Source organism: Vanessa tameamea, chromosome 4, assembly GCF_037043105.1.
Source record: "Vanessa tameamea isolate UH-Manoa-2023 chromosome 4, ilVanTame1 primary haplotype, whole genome shotgun sequence".
Classification (NCBI taxonomy): domain Eukaryota; kingdom Metazoa; phylum Arthropoda; class Insecta; order Lepidoptera; family Nymphalidae; genus Vanessa; species Vanessa tameamea.
The window spans coordinates 10,314,148-10,340,280 of record NC_087312.1 but is presented as its reverse complement, the minus strand read 5'-3'; the positions used below and the strand labels follow the sequence as shown (position 1 = coordinate 10,340,280).

The 26,133-nt window shown below is 30.6% G+C and overlaps 1 protein-coding gene across 1 annotated transcript in view; it reads left to right on the top strand.

Moving 5' to 3' along the window:
* Positions 1-1,627: 1,627 nt before the first annotated feature.
* LOC113395257 (uncharacterized) overlaps positions 1,628-26,133 on the top strand; it is a 44,448-nt gene continuing 19,942 nt past the window's right edge. The window contains exons 1-2 of the mRNA XM_026632828.2: positions 1,628-1,774; positions 7,209-7,338. Coding sequence (XP_026488613.1) covers positions 1,724-1,774; positions 7,209-7,338 — 181 coding nt within the window. The 5' untranslated portion in view covers positions 1,628-1,723. The remainder of the gene's footprint in view (positions 1,775-7,208; positions 7,339-26,133) is intronic.

Sequence of the window (26,133 nt, the reverse complement as noted above, 5' to 3'; positions counted from 1 at the left end):
CGAATTGCAAGCAAAAATAAGAACGTGAATAATCCCTAATATATGAACAGATGTTTTATCCGTTGCGATGTCTCGACGTTATTAGAGTGGTATTAAATCAGACCCTGACGTTACACAATCTGAAATATTTTTTAGCTAATGGACTCAAAGCACCTGATGGTAAGTAGTCATCATCGCCCATAGACAATGGCGCTGTAATAAATATTAACCATTCCTTACATCACCAATGCACCACCAACCTTGGGAACTAAGATGTTATGTCCCTTGTGCCTATATTTACACTGGCTCACTTATTCTTCAAACCGAAACACAACAATACTGAGTACTGTTATTTGGCGATAGAATATCTGATAAGTGGTTGGTATCTACCCAGACGGGCTTGCACAAAGACCTTGCAAAAACTACCAAGTAAATATTTAAAAACATTAACATCCTGTAAATTTCCTACTGCTCGGCTAAGGCCTCCTCTCCCTCTGAGGAGGCTTGGAGCATTTTGTACCACGCTACTCCAATGCGGGTTGGTGGAATACACATGTGGCAGAATTTCGTTGAAATTAGACACACGCAGGTTTCCTCACGATGTTTCCTTCAGCGCCGAACACGAGATCAATTATAAACACAAATTAAGCACATGAAAATTCAGTGGTACTTGTCTGGGTTTGAACCCGAAATCATCGGTTAAGATGCACGCATTCTAACCAGTGGGCCATCTCGGCTTCTTGAGCTTGTGTCCTTGGATCTGTTTTACATTTTCGGAACAATTTCTACTATAAATATGTTATAACAGATTCTATATTTTTTTTATATTAATGTTAATATTTTGTCATAAAATGTACCGTGATTCCCATGTGGGGCTCACATGGGAATCACAGTACATTTACATTGTCAAAATGATACTCTCTTAAATTTTTAGTATCCACATGAAGTATGCATTTGTGACCTGCGACGCTATAGTAACCTTTATCTTGTTACCCCCATTAGATTTTATTTATAAGTCGTTTTCTTCGGAATATTTGTCATTTTATAGCTGACTCACATTACTGGTCAGCAAGTCGCAGAAAATGGGACCCTAACCTTAGTTACGATGACGTGACATTGTGTATTCATGTTGATAAAATCTTTAAAATCTCTCTTTATGGGCCTCTGTCGCTAAGAAAATGTCGGTTTAAAGTCGGTTTTTATTTAATAACAACTTATATATACTTATATTTAATCACAACTGATATTTGTTATTGTTAAATGTTTTACAAAATAGTCGTGTCAAACATTTTGTATCCCAGGCTTTAATATTTTTATATTTACCAATTTATAATAGAAACAGTAAAATAACAATTATATAGAGTACTGGTATAGTTGAAAATAATACCTCCTATGTATTATGTAGGTGCATACAATTACATTGAAAAAATAAGATTGCCATTTTTTTAAAAAGAATATTTTTTTATTCATTTCAATCGGATAAAATTTTTTATTACAGACACGTTGAAGAATAATTCCGCATTATCCTAACCCTGACCCTCAAGAACAAAACACAGTAAGTATAAGTAAAACAAAAGTAGGTAATCCTTGTCGGTTATTTGTTTATATAAAGTGCGGCGGGGCCCGAGACGTTGGCGCGGCACGCAAGCCGTAGCGCACGATGCCGCGGCAGTCACGCGAAGGCGGCTGACCTCTACGGTGGTCGCTACATAGCTACGTCAGTACTACGCGCTACGGCTACGTAATGTGGTGTTTTCTACTTTTGACTCTGTTCGTCACAGTCCAAGGACGCGCGGTAAGAATGACTTTCTTATTCTTACAAAACAACGACTGAAATCGAAAATCACATGTTTAAATATTTTTTGTTTGATGTTTTTTTTTTCTATCTTTAAGTCTTTGGATTATTTTCTGCCATAATTTAATTCTAGTACTTATATAAAAGGTTCCTTTTATGTTTAAAACATTAAGACATTAATTCTTTGCATTTTCTCAAAGCGAACCTAACTTTCTACCGTCTCCAGTTGAATTCGCTTGTAGACGTAATTTATCACTTCGGTGAATTTAACGTTTCTTATCTCTTTGTGTGAATTTTAAATAATCTTATATTATGGCTAAAAATACCAGTTCATTTTAATGAAAATTTGGTAAGTTTGATTAATTACTTTAAAAAATAGAAATTATGTTCGTAAGGTTTTTATTACTTAAAACAAAGTACTATAAAAATTATATCCTTTAATTTTTTATTAAGTTTTAGTTATAGTTTCATTCAATATTAATTTTTTTTAATACAGTTTTGAGAGTGTTCTTTAAAAAAACATATCAAGTAATTACCTGATCGTAATAAATCTTATTCTGTTGTTGTTGTCCGTTCACAGACTACAGTATATGGTCTTAGTATACAATTAAGTAGGTATGCGATATTTTTATCACAGGATTAATATAAAAGATAAATGTTTCATCCTTATCTATGTAGCCTATTAATATTATTCTTTGCCAGTAAATTTCCATCTATAAATGTAGAAAATAATAATATCATGCTTATATTTATACATAAACATTATGTGTAGTATGTAAAATAAATGTTTAAGCATTATATTGAAATAAAAAATAATCTTTATAAATTTATAGAAAGGACTTAAAGAATATGCATTGAATAATAATAATAAAAAAAAACTATACAGACATCATGTACAAATTATAGCAAAGTCTTTGGGCTATTAACAATAATTAATCACGTTAATATGTATACTAAGAGCATTTGCATACATGTGTTATTTTGTTATTTCTGTAATTATGATATTAAAAGTTACAAAGCTTTACACTGAAAGTGTTGGGGTATTGTAATACATATTTATATATATTTGAATAACGATGCTTGTATTCATGTTAAAACATTCATAAATCTGTTAATGAAAAAAATACCTTAATTGAAATACAGAGTACTTTACTGGAATACAATACATAAACAATGGTCTATCCATTTTGTAGTAACAATAGACTTGACAGTACTCTTAGGACCAAAGCCGGTCTTCTTACAACAACAGTACAAAGAAGTGTATCAATTGACACGATGTGATTAAAAATATAATTAAAATGTTTTAATTTGAAAATATATAACACCGGATTCTATTATAACTTCGATTACTTAAATTATCTCTATGATTGTTGTGATAAAAAATTATTAAAACAAAATAAAATTCCTTATTAATATTATTTAGTAAAGAATTTTATATTGTACTACTTGTTGGTGTTGTCAAATAAATAAATAAATGCACGCGATTGATTTAACGTAGAGGCGCGTTCGTGAGTGGAAAAATCTATAATAAAATTATTATTATTAGCTTCTAATTAAGTATCATTTTTTACGTTCACTTTTTGCAGAATACCACTGGTGTTCCAAATCGCATAGGCAATTTGTTTAATTAACGGAAAGCGCATACAATTTATTTGATTTTTTTTCTTCTTAATATTAACTCTATGTGAGGTGACAAGTAAATTAAAGTTTTTGTTTATTGTTTTGCATTTTTTAATCCTAAAATAAAAATGATCTACAAAAGATAAAGGTTTTCTAAACCCGAATTGGAAGTTTCTCTTATGTTTTATTTTCTTGAGCAATGCTCTAAAAGCACTTGCACCAAACATTAAATTACTTAACTATGATTAAATATTAATCTTTGTATCCTATATAAATAGTAAAAAATTGAAATCATAATCAACGGATTTTGATGCAGTTTTCACTAATCGAAAGAGTGTTAAACGAATAAATTTTGTATATATAATTTGTAAATATTTTGTACGAATTATCTGAACTGTGGCGGTGTTTTCTCATAATAAACTGCTTTCGTACGCTTACATGGCTAACTTTCGTATTACCTGAGGAGATAAATCAAAACAATTTACTAGACGTTTTTAGGTTATTTACATAGCCATTTTTCCATTTTATTATAAATTCGTTATCAGATAAATGTTGTCTTTTGCATTCTACCATTCGGAATACTTTAGAAGATATCCAACATTAGAATTTATACAGATTCCAATTTACTTGCAATCAAAAAAATTGTTCGCTGCAAAACATTTGGTGCTCGGCTAACTGGATATAATAATAATTGTTGACCATTAGAATTTTGCCAGTTCGAACTATAAGCCTTCGAATTTTGATTCATGGTTCAAAATAAAATTACGAATGAACTATTTTTTTATAATATTTATATTTAACTTAGATAGGGATTTATAATAAAATGAAAAAATCTATTAAAACAATAAACGTCTAAAAATAAACTTGTCCACTATTTAATGTTATAATCGCGCCCGGGCGTAGTCAGTAGTATTTTAGAGCGTCGCTAGTATTTTACTTACTAAAACTTATACGGTGAAATTGTAAGAAAAAGTAATCGGGGGCACCTCATCGAAATTCAAATCATTCATTAGAAAATAATAATCGGAAAATCGCGAAAAACTATTTCTTTTTATGTTTGCCTTTGTAGATTATTATTTTTTGTTTGATTTGACCGTTTATATATTCTTATTACAATTTAATCCTTTTTTCCCCATCGGATCAAATGAATAATATACAAAAGAAGAATATTATAATATCTGTAACTATATTTTTATAAACTATGCACAGATAACTCAATATTACATAAAATGTCATTTTTTTATTGGCCGTACACGAGCTGCCTCGTGAAAAGTTTTCATAGCTGATGATAGGTCACATAACTAAGTTCCTTAGTATGAAAACCCGTATATCATGAAATTTCGTTATTTTTAAAATCTCTATTTAAAGAGAATTCAGCAAGTAGTAATTCACGAATCCGAAACCATAACTGAATTTTATAAGATTAAAACTCTACGTTTTTTTTTACGTGAGTTTTGTCTCATTTTGTTAATCTGGTGCTGAGATTAATTTAATTTATAACCTGTAGTATCTGAAATTTGTATTAGCTGTGATCAGATTACCTAACTTATACTCAAATATTCAATTGAATCTAATATTTAATATTACGTTTTACTCGCAATTAACCGATGAACGAGAAGTTATATCACTTGTGCCTAAAAGAAAAATTACTCAGGAGTAAGCTTGAAATTATCTCACCACGCTGCTAAATTTAAATTATAAATTTGATGAGAAAAAAGAGCCATGCAGGTTTTGCACACGATGTTTTTGTTTCATCACTGAGATGAATTTAAAAAAAAAAATTAAACACATCAAATTGTAAATAAAAAAAAAAAATCAGCAATGGTTTGAATTATCTCAGCTCTCTCACTTAACTTTATAAATTCATCGTCAATTGATTCAACGTAACTACCACTTATCGAATGTATAGCAGAGGAAATACAAGAGAGCACGAGTGATTATTTGAATCAGCAAGTCAAATACGAGCGCGAGAGAATAGCTGGTTAATTACGTTATCAGCACAGCTTGTCTCGGTATCCATGCAAACTGTAGGAGTTAGAACATAGTTGACTATCGATTCCCGTCTTGCATGTATAAAGTTATTTTATCGGTAGAAACGGTACACTGTTTTGCGTTTTATGCATTTGTAATGATTTGAAATGAATGAATGAATGAATTGAAATGTATGTTATGTAATATGTAAGATTTTGAAACTAAATGTTATTGAAGAACGTAAATTTTGTTTATAGTTTAAAATATTTTTATATTGGGATTTCTTTTACATCTTTAACATGTATAGACTATACGAATTTACATTAAAATGTTAAAAAGATATTCTATATACTGTAGTTATAAATGACAGCAAATAAGTGTTTTTTATACGAGACACGTACCGTAGAATTTACCCTTATAATTAACAAGATAAACATGTCACATATACCATGAAGTTTGTGAAAACTTGCGAGCGTTCTAATTTATTTTAAGCAATCACCGCTGTAGAATTTAATTAAATACTAAAATTGATTGAAAAAATATAATTATGATTAGTTATTTTAAACATCAACAAAAAACCATCCCATATCGTCTAGACATTAAAGAAGTCACATCGCTAAACTTAAAGGTCTAACAGCAATAACTTGAGCAATATATTTAAGGCTACAATAATAAGAGTATATAATTGATTATATTTGTATTACAATATAACTAGGAAAACCTGAATTACTTACATTGCATCCATTCATCACCCATTTTTCTTTAAGCTATTGAATAAAGCGTGAAACTGTTAGACGTGATTTAATAAGGCTATTCACATTACAAAAGGAATACCGATCTTAATGGAATCATACCCTATTAATACCTATCGGAATAGGGGCAAATGAAACAGATGACGTCGAATAGGAAATTACTTCCAACGGTGTCGATTTGATAAAGCTTCGAGATTCCGAGCCAATTCAAACGTTAATAAAAGTTTGAGTACACCGAGTTTAGTTCATTAACAATGCAGCTAGTGCATTCCGGCTTCAATTTTATCTTGCTACGTATACAAGTTTTAGTATAAGTATTTCGGTAACGAATTTCATTCTGGGTGGAATTCTACGAATGTTGCTTTTTCCGGCATTGCATAGTTTTGAGAAAACAATGAAATGGTCTTGCATATACTTGTATGTAAGTTTAATTGTATGTTAAATGAAAATTAAATTTAAGATAAAATTTAAGAGCTGAGATGTGACATTACTTTTCTTTACGAAACCGTGGATTGAATTTGTAAAGACTTTATTTTAAACGGCATATGACTTTATTTCGAATTTCCTCGTGCATGGTGGTCAAGGAAAACAGATTGCAAAATCAAAATCAAACTATACTTTATTTTAGTAAGTTTTTGTAAGTCCTTTTGAGTCGTCATTTTACACGATTATTTTAAATAAAGTTACAACTGGTTTGGAATGTAGATTCTATGAAAAAGAACCGACAAACTCAATATTTACTCTTTTCCAAACATTTGTAATACAAAGTTATTTCAATCATATACATATAATTAAATTTGTATAATATTTCCAGCCTGAAAGTCAATAATTACTAACTCCATGATTTTGTATCATTTTTATCTTGTGTTGACTAATGTCTTATTTATTAATGTTTTTTAAACCAACGATTTAAATCTATGAAAGGTAAAGATGTCTGCAAAAATCATTAGAGTATCATGTCAGCGTCTGTGGTGTGAAGAGAGGCCCAGCTGAGGGATATTTACCGGCAGTTAATTTTTGTTTTTTGATTCAATTGATTTTTTTATTGATTTGATTTTTTGATTTTATTAATTTTGGTTTTTGGTAAACAGGTAAACATCAGTAACACATGGGTGCTACCAGAGGAGGGCTTCCCCGTGTTCTACCGCTACTTCAGAGATCGCATCTCGTGGTACGAGGCTGATGCGGTCTGCCAGTTCCATCATGCGAACCTCGTTACAGGTAGGTAGCAAATACTCCGGAACTTAAGTATATTTTATATTTAAACTTCTTTCAACAATATGCTTTTATATCTTTGTTACTCAATCATCAGTAAAATACTAATCTAAATAAATATAGTAGGCGAATTAATATTGAAATGAATAGTAGAGTATAATTGTATACTGATTTTAGGTGAATTGTAAACAAAATAATATTTAAGTTAAATACTACCTAAACACTACAAAAATATGGTTTATCTTTGAATAAATCACCTTTTCAGCAAAAATATAATATGTTAAATTAATTTTATCTTTGCGAGTTAATGAGTATTTTTCGTTGATAATTATTAAATATCACATAACATACATATAAGGAATATTATTTATAGTAAGTATTTTAGAAAAAAAGAAGTGTCTTTAAAATGATAAGTTATATTAACATATTGACGTAATCGTCCGACATAACCAATAAAAATATATAATTGTAAAAAACACTTGTAATTAATAAAACCTTATACAGAATAAGAAAATGGCTACAATGAAATAATCTGGTCATTACAGTAACAACCTATCATTATATCCGGAATAACGGTATTGTTGGCTGTAATGAGGACATTTAGGAAAGCAATTTGGCCATTGTTCACAAAAATGGGCAGCTGTTAGGGTGTGATCAAAATACTTTCATATTGAAGATTGCATTAAAGTAATTAATGATTTTATGAACATTTGATTTTTATATGATTTCAATTTAATTAAATGATTTCTTGTACTGTATTTTAAAATTGATTACTTAGCTTGACTTCCATGGCTTGTAAAGTATTATGTGATTTTTTTTTAAAACCTCTTCTGTTCGTAAAATGTAAACACGACACATTCTTTAAAGTATTTATCAAATACTTGCATTAAAAAAAATAACTTTTTGCAATACGACGTTAGTGTACATTATTATATTCTTGAGCACAACATATGTATATTTTAAATAAAATTAAGCAAATATTGTAAACTTTGACAACATTATACATATATTTTTTCAGTAATTTACTGTAGTCTCTAAATAATCAATTAAGATTTACTTATTTTACTTAAAAAACAACTAAAAAGGGTATTATTTCCCTTTGTAAATTGTATTAAGTAAAATAAAGATGACAAATCAAATCAAATCAAATCAAATATCTTTATTCAATATAGAAGTGTTTACACTTGCTTATTGATTGTCAAAAATCTACCACCGGTTCGGAATTTAGCACCTCGGACCTGAGAAGAACCGGCGAAAGAAACTCAGCGGGATATTTTTTTTTTTTTTTTTTTTTTTTTCATTTTGCATGTACAATAATTATTATATTTTAGTTATTTGAAACAGCCTGGAGGCGATCATTTCATTCCCAAGGTGTGCAGTCAACTAAAAAGTCATTAGTGTTGTAATATCCTTTAGCACACAAACGCTCTTTAACGATTCTTTTGAATTTTATAATTGAATAATTTTGAACGTTTTCTGGGATCCTGTTGTAAAAACGTATACATTGCCCCAAAAAAGAGTTACTAACCCTGTGTAATCGGGTACTTGGAGTAACAAGTTTATTCTTGTTCCTAGTGTTAATAGAATGTACGTCACAATTTCTGGGAAAATCGTTTATGTTTTTGCGTACATACATAACATTATCAAAAACAAATTGAGAAGCGACAGTCATTATTTTAATTTCTTTAAATTTATCTCTTAACGAATCTTTTGGGCCCAGGTTATAAATTGCACGAATAGCCCTCTTCTGCAGTACAAAAATAGTATTAATGTCAGCTGCATTACCCCAGAGTAGGATGCCATACGACATTATACTGTGGAAATAACTGAAGTACACAAGGCGAGCCGTATCCACATCAGTCAAAAGTCTAATTTTTTTTACCGCATAGGCTGCAGAGCTGAGTCTATTCGCCAACTTATTTATATGGGGGCCCCATTGGAGCTTAGAGTCTATTGTCATACCAAGGAACTCTGTTGATTCTAAAACATCTAATGCTTCCCCGTTTAAGCATACACTCGTTTTGACACATCTTACATTGGGAGTAGTGAATTTAATACATTTAGTCTTTTTACTATTTAACATTAAATTATTAACACTAAACCAATTTACTATTTCAGAGAGAGTATTGTTCACATCGTCATATATTGAAAGACGTCTTTTTATTTTAAAAATTAAAGAAGTATCATCAGCAAACAATACTATCTCGAGTTTATCACCTAGGAGATGTGGCAGGTCATTTATATAAACAAGGAAGAGGAATGGTCCAAGAATTGATCCTTGAGGGACCCCCACAGTAACTGGAGACCCGGGAGATCTCTTTCCATTTACATCAACCCTCTGAATCCGATTGCTCAGATACGAAATCAGAAGACTGAGTGCAGTGTCCCTAATTCCATAATGACGTAGCTTCCTGACCAAAGTTTCGTGTTGCACGCAATCAAAGGCCTTAGATAAATCACAAAATATCCCTAAGGCATCCTGTGACTCCTCCCAGGCCCTGTAAATATTTTTAACGAGCTCAACACCAGCGTCAGTTGTCGAGCGACCCCTTGTAAATCCAAATTGTTTCGTTGACGAATAGGCAAAACCATTTTTATTCTATCACTCATCAAAAACACCCACACACACATATACAATTATATACTAAGTTCTCTTTTATAAATTTTATAGTCAGTTCTACATAACATTTCACATAACATTTTAGTTTGTCCAAACATACAAATAAACCAAATAACGTAATAACAAAACAACCTATAATAATTTGACGTTTGATTGAAAACAATATATGGAATATGTATAATATAATATCCGTATACCCTTGTTAGGTGTAATCGAAGCCCAACCGAGACCTCCATTACCCTTGATGTCCCCGACCCTGCGATATCACCCGTCACAAATAAATGTACCCTACGATAAGATAATATAAATATTAAGAGACTGACCGCCTAAATTACATTCATAAACATCTTATTTAATAAAGATTTTAATAAAGCCAGTTTTTGAGCTAAAGTATTGAGTTCTAGAGAGCTAAATTAAAAATGTGAATAGTTATAATAATTTGAATGTCTTTCTGAACGAATTTCGGACACAGCAATTAACCTTAAAAGCTCATTTTCGTAGTATTACATACAAGTTTACACTACACTACAGAATATAGTGCGCAAAATAGTTTAACTCTCTAATTCTGTTCTCTTATTTACTGTAAATCTATATTTTGTTATTATTATTTATAGCTTAGTAATATTGACGTATCTATTTATAAGTATTTTGAAAATAGAAAACATAATTTTTAATCATAATTCCGTTAGTATGTATTGTATTCGGTGTAAATGAAATCGTATAATCTTAGTTAAGCGAAAGCAATTAGCCTAACCATAAATGAGTCGCCCGTGCCCTCAGTAATTACAATGAGCATAGAGTAAGCTATTCAGAGATTGCTATTTATCATTTGACATTACTGGTGGCGGTTGACAACTTAAATAGTTGATAAATTTGTTAAATACTTTGATATTAGTGTTCTTTGGTAAACTTTGACTGTGTTATTTAAAATAAGTTTTAACTAATAAGGTTAATTATAATGATATACAAATAATATAAATATATTTAGTTTCAGAACTGATTTAATGCAATTACTTCGATGTTGTTGTTTGAATTAAAACAGTTTAATGTTCTTAAATTTCATCAATTTGTCTTTGTTTCTGAAATTTATATCGCGTTAATAACCTTTTGCTGTTTTATTTTGTTCGCTTTTTTCGTCTCACAGAAAAATGTTTAATAATCCTAAATAAGACATAAATTGTTATTTACGACTTCTGTATGAAAATGAAATATTTATGTCACTGAACAAAATATCTTCAATCATACTTTTCGTGCACACGAGTTATTCAACTTCTTCATCGACAGCGATTAAATAGTCTGAACTGAACGGGCTCTCAATATTTCGTTGTTAATAAATTTTCTATATTTCGGTAATGTTTTTTTGTTAATCAACATATATTGACAGACTAAAAATGAACTTAAAGTAAACCTAATCTTAATGGCACCCGGTAGAAACAAATTTCTATCATTAATATATTCTACTGTATTCAATGTCATATGTATATATATTTGTGTTCCGGTGGAAAGGGTGGTGAGTTAGTTACAAGCATAACATATTTGACGACATAGTAAGCGATTGACAATATTATAGAATGACTTACATTTCTCACAGTGCCAATATTAGCGGTGACGAGTGGCCAGTTACTGTCCAATAATTGACCGTCAAACTTCCATTTTCAAATTTAAATAGTGTGATTAGATAAACGCTTGATTTCATAAGTATTAGCGGGATCACTGTTTGAGCTAGTTAATCCATCATCCTTTCTTCCTTTACATAACAACAAATTTATGAACTCTCTGTATATCTCTTTTATATCGTATCAATTTATGGTTCTCGTTATACGAGGCCTTCGTCAATATATCAGATGAACGTGAGGGTTTTTTTCATATATTGTGTTACCGTTTGTTCGTGTTGTGTTAATTCTATTACTTGAATATCATGATATTTTTTTCTATTATTATATACTTAACTAGTTTACGCCCGCGTCTTCGTCTGTAGGGTTTTACAGGTGATAGATATATTTTTCTGGGATAAAAACCTCTCTGCTATTCCAGACTATAATTTATGTATGTGTAAAATTTCATTCAGATTTGTTCAGTGTGTTTGATTAACTAATATCTATCCATCCAAACTTTCGAGGTTATAATATTAGTAAGAACAGGGCCAGATCTACCATATGGTTTTTTGGGCTTCAGCCCAGGGCCCCGTGGATTCAAGTGGCCCCAGCTAAGTCAAGTCAAAGTAAAAAAATAGACGATAAGGCGTTGTATAACATTAAGGCATAATATATTATAATATTAATCAAATAATTTTTTATACTTTGAGTCATTAGGTGGGCCCCTAGGTAGTCTTAGCCCAGGGCCCCCTAAATTCACGGTTCGGCCCTGAGTAAGAAAACAAATATATTTAAGAACAGAATATTTCCTTTTTATTTTTACACTATATATCTATTACAAGAATAAAAAAGCAGGTTTTAGTTGGAATAATAAACGAAATCTTAATTGGTAGTAAGGCTTTGTGCAAGCCCGTCTGGGCAGGTACCGCCAAACAGGCATACTTAGTATGGTTGTGTTCCATTTTGAAGTGAGCTAGTAGTTACTAGCACAAGGGACTTAGTTAACTAGCACAAGCATCTTAGTTCCCAAGATTGATTCCGCATGGGCGATGTAAGGGATGTTTAATATTTCTTACAGAACAAGGGGGAGAGGTGACCACTTATCATCAGGTGCTGACCAATCTATGGATATATCTTTGTTCATATTTTTACATTATATTTATTTCATTCTTAAAGTCTTTTTATGGTTTAAATTATAAACGACATCTCGCTAATTCGATGGAAGCTTTCGCTTATTTTATTAATTGTTAACCGAATGTTATACTTAAGTTATTTCATGGACCCGCAATGAAAACATAACATTAACAGTACGTTTCTGTGATATAAAAATAAAAAATAAAATTTAATTCTAAAACAAATGTGTAGAAAACACACAATATTTATTAATAATAGTTATAAATATTTTAGTTACAGTTACAAAATAATCTGCATTACCAATGCACTAACGTAGAGTGTTTTTTTTTTTGTAATATAATTTGTAATAGATATGTCTAACGTATGAAAAACAACAGTATAGTTCATTCGATACGTCAATAACAAAAAAATCAAATTACATTATTACATTTATAGATATTACTTAAACGGCAAATACGGATCATTCAGGAATAAAAAGTTTCATAAATACATTTGCGCCTTTTATCGAAGTAAAGCGAAGCCTCATAAATATCATAGAATTAATTAAAAACAATAACATTGCCACCATTTTTCTATTTGACTTTCAGTTTTTTATCGTCAATTTATTTTCTTTTAAAACATTCAGTTTCTAAAGTTTACTAAGTACTTTTTTATAGAAAATGTATACGTAACGATGCAGTACATCTTATATATTTATACAGACAATATCTTATATAAATATTTACATATATCTGATCCCAAACAAAAGTCCGTCATTGTAAATTTAATTCCATTCTCTACTTGTTCAATTCGAGTATTATTTGAAACAAACAATGCCCCCTAGGCATCGTCACAGCCTTGACGCCTTGTTATGGGCTTCTTCAAAGTTATTGTCGAACAAATCCTTTGAAACATAAAACGTCTCCTGTAAATGTAAACTTAAATTAGGCCCGAAAAGCCGTCGGGAGATTTATTCCTCGATCTGGCATTCCGCAACTTCGCAAAATTATGTTGAAAGCAAACTTTGTAAAGAAGGGTAATTTATAAGTACGGCATAATTGATTATAGCTAATTATGGCCTGGTCTTAGCTTCTATAATAATTTTGTTTAACCTAAACTTTAGGCTAAACAAAATTATTAAAGCATTAGCCAAACGTAGTATAATATTTTGTAGGTACTTTTATAAATGAAATTAGAGTTTTCGTAACATATATTTGCGTTTTGTTATTTTGAAAGGAGTTCATTGGTATGATATTTTAATTGATGATTGATATTCTTTTGATCGTTTTCGGCCAAGGTGGTTAATTCAGGCGCAGGACCAACGGTTTCACGTGGTTGCCGAGGCATGGGAATTTACACAAACTTTGCACATCCAGACTCCGCTTTGTACATCATGCCGTGGACGTACAGCTTGTAAAATTTTAATAACATAAATAAAAAATACTATATTGATATCTCGTACGTTCTCGGTTGCGTGTAGAGCAATTACTAAACGTTTTAATGCGTATATAAAAAGCTTTTAAATAAAATGAAAGGAACGTAATACCGCATTGCTTTTAAAATGTTGAATGGAACGATGTGTGTACTCAGAAAACATATTTGAGCTATTTAAATTGCTATTCATTACCATTTTCATGGCACTCTTTATATTTATTTAAAAAAAAACTCTAGTAACTGAAGGGTTTTTAGTCTGATTTATGTTTAATAAATAAATGTTGTCTAAGATATCATCCTTGAGCCAAAATTACTGAAGCAATAAGTATAGTAGAGATGTTTTGATATTCTTATACATAGATACAGAATATAAAATAGGGGATAAATATTTATACGTGAAAACCGGTATATTTGTGAATATAACCATGAAACGTCGTCTTTACTCTTTAAAAAAATATATATTTAGAGCTCTTGTCCATACGAAAACATCAAAATGAAAATGTACCACGACTTCAGTCTATTATGTTGTACATCAATTGGGTGACAGCTTAGAAGGGCCAACGGATAAGCATAGAAAAGGGAGAACCCACGATATGTGGGAAGATAAGATAATTAAGACAGCTGTAGTAGTTGTATGCAAAACCTCAATCTTGAGGGGCTCGTTAGAGGAGGTTTTGGTAGTCTTCAAATTCTCAAAATATTTTTAAAATAAATAAGGGATTTCATTTCTATCATTGAAATTGATAACTTATACTTATGTGTAAATGAGTACATAAAATTTCGCTGATTTCATGAACGGGTTACACGAAGAATGTCGTGAAGTCGAGATTACACCGTCAATTAACTTCAGTAGGCAGGCGCAATTTCATTGTGCCATTCCGAGTATAGGAGGAAAAAATTGTACGTAAAAATATAATATTATCTACGACCAACAACAATGGGTTCTCTTTTTTTATTAAATTGATTATAAAAGGACTTGGAGTAACGTCTCCGGTCTAAATATATATTTTTTTATAGATATTCGACTTCAACATTATCTTTGTTTACGCTTACTGAATAGGTTTTTGATTAAAGTATATATCGTGTATTTAACTACGGCAACCTTATCAGAATTGTTTAATTACTTTGACAGTATATATTCGGAGTTCTCGCCATTACTCTTTTTTCTTTGCGTAAAGCCATTTGTGGAGGTTAATGTACAAGCGCTCTGAATAGGGAATTGAGATTGGACCCGTGAGTCACGAAGGCCATGCTTTTTTATCTATATTACTTTCTTATGAGAACAAATATAGATCGCAAGCTTCAACTTGTTTTGAAAAACAAGAAACAGTCGCTACTTTGAAAGAAGTGTCGATATGGTTGTAATGAAGAAAACTTAAGGGAGTAAAACCTTTTCTAATAAACTTATTGTTATTCATTTAGAGATGTGATTCACACCTGTCTACTCAATTTTTCATCATACATATGTATTTTTATAGCATGAAACTCATTTTTTATTTTCAGCCTGTTATAATATGCCACAAAGAAATTCTGTCTACCGTTATTTTTGCATCGTTATAACGTTTTCGAAAATCTCTGTTTCGGTACGAATTAATTTCGTATCTAAAGTACTTGATGTTTTTAAAGTTGAGTAAATTGCACAAGTGCTGCAATCAAGGATTTTTTTTACGTGAAAAATTCAGTGCTCGTTGCTTTTAATCATGAAAGCGTACTACACTGAATGCTGCTCTAATTTTCCCGCTTGAAAAATATTTCAAACAAAGATCATCATTAAATGTTTCAAAAGACCTAGGCCAGGTGCAATAGACCGTGCTCACTCATTATATCGTGACGCAAACCTGAAAAAGGTTTTTACCATTACTCTTTTTGGGAGTAAATTGTGAATTTAGGTTGTGTAACACACGGTACAAGTGTTATGGCCTGGTTTTGTTTATAACGTGCGGCTTTGGTGGTTAAGCAACGTTAATTGTCGAAACTAGGTACGTTCTCTATTAACAATTTTAACTTCTCTTAGCATTTTTCGGCGAGCATTTAAATTGGTTATCTTTGTTAGTGCTCTTGATAATTGTTGACACATTGGGTTAATTGGACTACGCTTTGTGTTCACCAAACGGAGAACAATCTTTTTTAAATTGTGAAAATGTAAATTTTAAATCGAACTCTTTTTTTCATTAGCAGTTGATCGCAAATTCGTTTGACCAAGTTTGAAAGGGCAATATAGTATAATATAGTATTTTGAACGTCCTTGATAACAAGGTATTTTCCATTGAATTGCTCATTTGCTTGATGTAAGATTTTAGCAACAGCTTATTTGCCCCACTATTGGGTTATCCCAAACTCTCTTTAAAGAGAGCTTGGTACATATTTGCCCCAAAATATCAAGCCGTTATATGTACATACACATTTAGTAAAATTTTTGTCGACACATGTAGGTTTGATCGCGGTGCTTTCTTTTACCGCAAAGCCTAAGATTAATAATAAGTAAATTTATTATGACAATAAGCCTTAAATCTTTAGACTATTTATCAATTAATAGGTATATAATAAAGACGCAATTTAACAATTTAACACAGATACAACGTACAAACAAATTTAAATAAAACGTGTGCATGTCTTAATGTGGATATGTTATAACATAGGTACCTAATATTATAACATATCCATATTAAACACAGAACAATGCTATTTTGATCTCTTTTATTTTAAGTGTAATGAATATGTCTTCCCTTTTTTCACAGCTCATATTATTTAAATTCTACCGAGCAGTTCGACTTTCTGATGGAACTCTTGTGTAAATTGCTACTCAAACTTTGAATATCAAGTTTTCGAATCAACTTTGTCTCGAGATCCTTAAAGTTATATTGTGATAATTTTCTTTAAGAATTCTTTGTCAAAGCTTAATGTTTAAATTAACTTTTAAAGCGAATAGAGATATTATCTTGTCTTCGAGCTACTATATTGTTTAGACGAACAATTATTACAACGAGTATTTTTTATTTGTGATATCTCTATGAAAAAGCTACGAGCAACTTCGTAGGGATGTCATTACAGATGGATTATCTTTAATACTTTTATGGCATTGTCTTTCAAGGGAATTAATATACTTAAACACATTCACCGCGGTAGCTTTAGGAGAGAACTTACTTCCAGTGAACTTAGATACTACCCGTATCAAGTAAGCCCGATATGCGTTATGAATACTTATTTCTTACTGGCATGAAATTAAACTGGATTTCCCCGTTTGTGAATTATTTAATGGTTACTTCATTCGTCTTTTTGATTACGTTATATAAAAAAAAATAAGTTTGTAGGTTTTTCATATAGGCAAGTTTTTTATTCTCGAAGATGTATTATAAGTGTCAAGGTATTGAAAGGACAGCCGACCCTAACCCGTGTATCAAGTGAATTTATTGGCTCTGAGAAGATTTTATCCGGGCAGTACAAAAAATCGGACTCTATGTACGTGTAGAGCAGAGAGAATAGACAGAATTTCATTACTTATTTCTGACAAATACTCTATCTATATATCTATTCTCATAGCACTGTGACATTACATTAAACTTTTAATTTCTATCAATTGTTCTTTGTTTTTCATTAATCGTATTCGCATTTGTCCATCACTAATGGAGTTGTAACAGACATCCAAACAAAGAAACTTTCGTTTATCATAACAGTAAAATTCTAGCGACAAAAATAACTCAAATTGTTAGAGTTGAGCTCGCGAAACGTAAAAATTCTCATTGTATAAATAAAAGACTTGTCTCATGTTTTTAGTTTGTACGATACTATCGGGTGTATTGACAGTGTACTTTTATATTATATGTAGTTATGTTTACGTGTTGATTGGTTTTGCTTTGTTTAAATCAACGCTAATGGCTGAATGCTTTTAATATTATTAAACGAGAAGATAATATCCAGATAACGATGTCGTTATTGTGGGTTTGGCAGCTTTAATTAATCGAAACAGTGGCTAACAGTGTGATAGTGATTTCGGATATTGTATCTTGTTGTATTGTTTCGAAATAGAATTCCTTACATATCTGTGTAATAAATAAAACGTAAAGACTTTGATAATATCTTGTTTCATTATTCGGTTTCGGAGTCTTGGTATATTGTCACATTTGAACTAAAATCCATACTTGTGTATTTCATTGCAATTACCTCACATAATCGTTTAAAATAAACATAACATTATTCTCGAAAGGTCAAGTAAATAATAGCAAAAATAAGTAATTTTTTTAAATAAATGTAGGAAAATTCAAATGAGTGTTTATTATTCTTAAGGTTTCTGTGAAAGCTGAAGCTGTCACTTTTCTTGCAAAGGACGTCTTAGTATTTCCCTCTCATTAAAGTAATTTAAACCGATTCTTTGTTTTTCATGCAATCTCATTCAACTAAACGGAAGCGTTTAGTTGTAATTAAATAGAATAAGAATATTTTAGGTACACCTTAGTGATTTATACTGTTTTTTTTTGGTTTATTGCAGTTTTCACTTAGCATGTTTTTGGAAAGGTTAACAAATCAATTAGTATTTGTAGTAATACATAGTTCTATTTTTACTATTGATTAATCTATTTATTAAATACGCGATATGTCTCAAATGTCTAAGTATTTGTTACGGAAGTTCATTTCAAATATATTTTACGAAGTAGCTCGTAAGCTTTCACACAATATGGCTTCAAGACAGTTACATTCTCATCCAAGAAAGCAGCGAACAAAACTCATGAAATCTTAAACAGTACTTAGTGCCCGTGTCAAATGCGTCTCACGGTTCTAAAGGAAACGTTATATAAAATGTCTTTGTGAGGAGAAAGCTAAAACAAGAACAATAGAGTTGATTTCAAATGTTAAAATGCTAGTTACGAGACGAAGCATTCTGTAGTATGCTCATATGACCCGAGGCGGAACACGTCCGAGTTAAAAGTTGTTCACATTCTGAAGGAATGGTTTTATTGGATTGGTATTGCAGAAGTAGTTTACTTTAAAGATTTTTCATTCTGATAAATGCAATACTTCGGATTATTTACCGTTGTTATATTTCGCTGTCGTATGAAATACATTTTCCTGACTTCAATTAAAGAAAAGGTACGATACTATTTACTTTATATTATATATTTATACATAATAATAAAATACCTATTGGAAGCGAACGATGAGGTTTTATAAATGTAATAATATATAAGGTCGCTATTTTAAAATATTTTTACTAATAGAAGTATATAATATGTTTCATAGAATAAATGCGTGGTTGACCAAGGAATTTCAGTAGTGACGTGACGTTTAATTTAATATTATATTAAGTAGGGTATTCATTAGAATATTTACGGGTGAAACGAATATAATTTATGTGCGTGAGGTTTATTATACATTGATGATGTTATTACTAACATACATAGCAAAATTAATAAGGTACATACTGTGAACGCTTGAAATGGTGGCAAAAAAGCTAACAGCATTTCCCCGATGAATTCCAATTCTCCGTGCAAAAAATTAATCAGCGTTTCTTTCAGCATTGGAGGCAAATTTGACTTATTACAAAAAAGAACTTGATTTTAAAGTTGATTAGCTCACTTGCTACTGTCACGTACTTATTATATTATAGAAATAAATAGTATTTTGAGAATATTATCACGCCGTTTTACGTTCGAGGTGTTCAATCTATGTACCTTTTTAAATGGTTAAACGGATTGGAGTGACTAAGAATTAAATCATGTATTTCAATTAAATTAAATTATATTATTTTCGTTTAATTTGAAATGCTGTGTATTAAGATTAATATTAAGCTAAATATATATAGATATCTTAGCGATATAAACTAGATTCATATATTAGCTTTATCTTTGGTAAATTGTTTAAAGTTATTGTTTTACAGAACCCTATTTCTGCTATGTTATTGTGAAAAAGTTATGTCACGTAGTTAGAACTTCTGTAAACGTACGCAACCCGTGCGTGACTTGAATATTTACACTACGTGCGTTCGTTCATAAAAAATTAGGATAACTGACGTTTATATTAACATTTTCTTTAGGCCGAAAGCACTTGGGACAGCTTAATGTCTTCCTTATGTGAATGAAAATTGTTTGGAAAACTGTTTAACAACATTTTTTGTAGCATTTCCTTTCAATAATTATTTAAAATGCTTTTGTATTGATGGAAAATACTTTAATTTGAATTTATTTTAGTATATAAAGAAAGACGTGTGCGTCTCGGGATACCCGACATAAATGATAACTTAAACCGCCCAAAATACGGCTAGCGCTGTGGCTAGTGAGAGAGACGGAGCTTGCCTACCTGCCTGCTGTATACGTAAGACAAAGGGGAGCCAGCCAGACTGGCGTCGTAACGCGTTACGTAACAAAGCGGTTTACCCTCCCATAAGAAATTATCACTGCAAAAATGCTTTCAAATGTAGTCCTTGTAAGCGTTACAACCTTCTGCTTAAAATATTTTTATTACAATAGCTTTATCCACTACAATGTTCGTGTCAAAGGTCAAAGCGTAATTATTTTACGTCAAAGAAAATACTCTTTGTTAGTTTTATATTTTATTATAAAATATATTAATAAGCGAATAAAATTTTTGTGATCAGAGACATCTACCGTAGTTAAGTATAGTATAGATAATTAGTAATCACTGACGAAAAAGTTAATTTATATATAACAGCCTGTAATTATGCTCTAAATATCCGTTTCACATTAAGATTTTATATGTCAAAAAATGTAGGTATATGTTTTTAATTGTTACCTTTAGGGTTAATCATTTTATGAATGAAATGTTTATTTTAGTTCAAAAGTTTTTATAATTATGTTATTTTGTCTGAGTGCTTATATTTTCTATAAAGTTAACTTCTGTACAATGTTATCTAATACATGATATGACTTGTAGGTTAAGCGTTTTTTCTTTAGTTAATTTTATAATTTAATTTTTAAAGTTTCTTAAGATGTAGTTCTAACACTTTCTATATGAGACCGTTACAACAATAGACAATCCCTTGTCTATTGTTGTAACGGTCTCTATTAAATAAGAACTAGTGTGCAAAAACCAATCATATCGTCAGCCCAACTTTAAGAGTATGATTAATAGAATACGAGTTCAAATGTCACGCCTGACCTTACTTACTTACCGAGACCTTAGTCAATCCTTGTTATTTTAAAGACCAAGACAACAAAACAAACTTTGCTGGGGATATACATTTTCCGAAATTCATAATCAGATATTATACGAGGATTAACGATTGTAGCTTCTATTATATCTCTCTGAAGTGCTCATTATCGTGTAGCTCGTTAACGGTTAGTAACGTTTCGACGTATAAGTACATATTATATTTTATTTGTTTGAAGAATTACTTTATTCTAAATTTAAAATGTCAATTTTTATTTTAAGATCGACTCAACTAATCGTTTTTTAATTACATAAACTTAAACGTTCAACAAAACTTACCTTTTTAAATATACATTTTAGATGGTCGATCAGGTGAAGGAGTTCGAGTGACTCAGCTATTTACATAAATATTTAAATAAAAAACTGCCCAATATTAGTTATTTTGCCGAAATCTATAATCGAGTTGAATTTCTAGAGAGTCTTGAGACCGTTAGTCTAGGCCACTGCCGCTTTATAGCCACAATGAGTTGTTTGTCTAATGCAAAAACGTATACGACCTTATTTATTTGTCTTGTCTCGGTGCAATGCCCTATTATAGACGCAATTTCGCAAAAATCCTTTCTTATTGCAATACAATGTAACCGCTCTCCAATATTCATTTGAACATACACATATTTGGCTGTGTGTGAGATATTAAATTATTTGTCTATGTAGATTGTATTCTTACAAATATAAAATATAGGATTTCAAAAATGATAAGCGTTATTTAAATAAATAGATTTAATTTCTAAGTTTAGTTGGATTTGAATAATGAATGAATGTGCCTCAGCTTGCGGCTGGTGCGAAGTTTGTACAAGGGATCGGTGATATCATTTATTAACCGCCAACTTGCCACCGCGCACCCGCCTGCTTTTTAGAAGAGATTAATAGGTGTTATCCACGATCAAAGTGAATAATGTAATTGATAATCTGTTGTAAAAGTACGTCCAGATAATATAAACTTTAGTGAGACAGTAACTGTTATAACTTTTTGTTTAATACGTATCTTCTACTTTGTCGTATTATATTGATTATATTATTGTATATAACAGAGCGCTTGTCCGTGTCGTGGTTTCAAAGTAACTTTTAAGCGTCTATGGTCGATTTTCTGAGAACGTCAAAGACTAAAATATTTGCTAGAACTTAAAGACAATAAAATTATTATTACTATGATCAATTTTCGTTGGGCATTCACGTAACCGATATTCTACGATATTTTTATAATGACACGTATTTGTTACTTATGTTATTTAAAAATTTTTGTATATTTATTTTTACTTTTGTTGCCTTTGCTCGTGGAATACTTCGTGTAATAGTGCAAATATATTTATTAAAAGTATAACACCTCGTCTTGTTGCCTCCACTGGTGATAGAAGGACGGCTAGTATTTCTGCTACCATTCCACGCGGTCATGACTACAAAGAGTAACTACTACAGTACGATACAAACATTAACTATTTTTATTTATATATAATAATGGGCTTCACGTTAACAATATTTATACATTTGAAGTATATTGTGTAACATTTTATTTTATAAATAAAATATAATTTTATGTTAAATCAGTATTTCATACTGTACGATTTTAATTGAAAATTTTCAACTCACTAATTTGCGTGGGTCCAACTTTAGTACGAATATTTGTATGTAGACCCACCCTACCTTACCTGTTTTTCCTGATCCAGATTCGATGTTGTATTTATTTTTTTGCCAGCAACCGCAAAATCATTTCATTGACTGGGAACGAATATAAAAATAACGGTCCAAAAGGCTGAAAGCTTTTTCAATTTGTTCAGCCTTTCGTCGTATATTTTAGAAATTTTAATGGAATCATGAATTTCCAGTATTGCTTTCCAATACCTATTTGCTATATATATATTATTTGAAAAACAAATTTGGAATTGCCCTTTGATAAAACTATTTAGCCAATGAATACTCATATTAAAAAAAATCTACTACCAACTCTGTAGACATTTTTCCATTGCACAAACTAAGGATAGCATCGACGATAAAATAAATTCCGCTAACAACTTTACTGAAGAAAAACACGAAATTGTTCTATTAAAAAAAAAATCTTTAAAATATTCTTTTCTCTAACATTTATTCAATAGGATAAAATCATTTTAGTATAAAAATGTATAAAAAACACTGTTGATTTCAAATTGTTAATCAAACAATAGTTAGTCTACATATTTTATTAGACGCTTTTTGCCGAAATATCTTGAGAATAAAAGTAAATGTCCCACTGTTGGGATAAAGTCTGCGTGAGTACATATGTGACAGATGTTTTATTATTTTAAGACATGGATTATAAACACAAATTAAGTATTTCAAAACACTAGTGATTGCGGGGATCCGAAGCTAAATTTTATTTTTTCTAAGGGTGTAATTCAATATCATTTTGCATCTAACAACATTTTTATACTATTAAAACACCGATCGTAAAGATTCATAATAAATATTGGACAACATCACATACATTACTCTGATCCCAATGTAAGTAGCTAAAGCACTTGTGTTATGGAAATCAGAAGTAACGACGGTATCACAAACACCCAGACCCAAGACAACATAGAAAACTAATGAACTTTTTCTACATCGACTCGGCCGGGAATCGAACCCTCGACCTCGGAATGGCGTACCCATGGAAACCGGTGTACACACTACTCGACCACGGAGATCGTCAAAGTATTATTATTATTTATTCATCGTATTATTATTATTATTAATTCCGTTCTCACTAACGTTATCTCTCAATAATCTATATTTGTCATTACTCAGATGTTTCTCACCGATTACTAACAGTTAATAACAAACAAACTTAAGCATGAAGTTATATTAATGAACGTATAATGTTAAGGATAGCTCTCATTGCCTTGATTACCGTCCAGTTTATTAGGGTGTGAGTCAAGGTGCGGTTTCTAAGCTTGATATGTGATGGTCGCTCAACTAGGTGTGCCGTTATTGATCGCTTGGGCTATTTTTGTCCAAGTTACTTAAGTTTTAACATACCTATTCGCTGAAAGTGATCGCTGCTGCGATTTAAAGAATCTACTTTTAAAGTTTAAACCGTTTTTCTTATAACTTAAAAACGACATAGATATTATTAATGTAATTAAATAGTTATTATATTATACTGAAGAGAAAATTTATTTTAATATTTTTAAATATATTACACTATAGTTTAATATGAATGTACTACCGCTTTGAAAAATAGATTCTGCCAAGAGGAACCAGTAATGAATTTAATAGTTTCCCCTTTCATACTAATTACAATACCCAGTATTTACAGCATATACATACAATACTTTAAAATATACGAATTATACAATATTCTAGTACAAGTCATACATACAATTTACAATAATACGAGTCAATTTTATTTATATTATAATACTAGCTACCCGTCCTGTCTTCACATGGTTTAAATACAATTTTAAATTGAAGAACCAACATGAATAGATAAATTCTTTTTTGGATAGGAAAGTTATTATTTCTCTGTAATATGCATGTATTATACATATGAACCTTTCTCATGAATCACTGTGTATGGATGAAACCGCGCTAAAATCCGTTGCGTAGTTCAAAAGATCTAAGCGTACAGATAGCAGGAAGCGACATTGTTTTATACCATATAGGAGAAGCCTAACATATTTAGATATTTTGTGCGTTTTCATATACATAGCTGCTGAGTTATTTTTATTCTTCAATTTTCGATATATATCATATTTCAAATTAATAAATTATTAATTGTAAATACAATTTTAATTGTCATATACATGTCTGTCAACGTATTTGACGAGAACATCACAGCGTTGTTACCAGACTTATTGTTATGCGAAAACATTATTTGTATAAAGGAATAAATTCAAATGTATGTCAGTCATTTCCTTACATTAATATAATATGAGTTCTTTTTAATGTTGTATCTTATTCAGTAACAAACAATTGGTGCCAGCGGATTTCAAATTTTAATTTTAGAAATAGAAAATATGTAAGTATGTTGCTCCTACAGCAGTCAGTCTAACCATACGCTTCCAAATATTTCGAGCTAATAAAAAAGAAACATTGTAAGTTCTTGCAATATAAAACCTACTGTTATTAGAAGCACTATATATTTTAATTCTACATATAGTTTTCGTTTTAAGCCAATGTAACTTTTCATAAGAAAAGTCATCATTTGTCATAATTCTCTCTAAATATTCTACAATATAAACATTACAGCCTCAGAGAGTCCTTTTTGAATTATCATAGCGCTATAACTCATCAGCGAGGACGTTAGGACCTCCATCAAGCTTATTATAGACCATTAATTCTCAGGCACGAATCGGGCCCTACCTTTTATCGTTAAATGTCGTTTTAAAGAGTAATTAGGAAGGAGTTTGAGTGAACATTGACCTAAAATCAGGGCCCTTAGTACGTGGGGAATGTTAAGCAAAATTAGTTCCAGGCTCGAAAAAGTTTTGCATACTTTTTACAATTTAAACATGGAAAAGGGGATTCATGCAAATAATTGTGTTTTCAAACAAACCCGGCGTTACTCTTTCACTTCGAAATAAAACGGTACTACAAAATGTCTACAATAATTACAGCATATTTTAAATATAAATGTGTAAAAATATAAAAATGACAAATCAATTCATACATCTTAAACGAATTATGTTTAAAAATCACAACTGGCTCTTATAAAAACACGACACACGAAGAACAGAATAACAAAAATAATAATTGTTTTGTTCGACTAAAATAACATTTTGAATTAAAATTGATTATAAATAGATTTTCCGTACCCATTAGATAACCGATTCCTAACAGGTTTCCTTTTAAATTTTCGAGATCAAACGGCGCTTGGAATCTTCGAGAATATAGCAGAACATTCATTTTACAATGACATTTTAG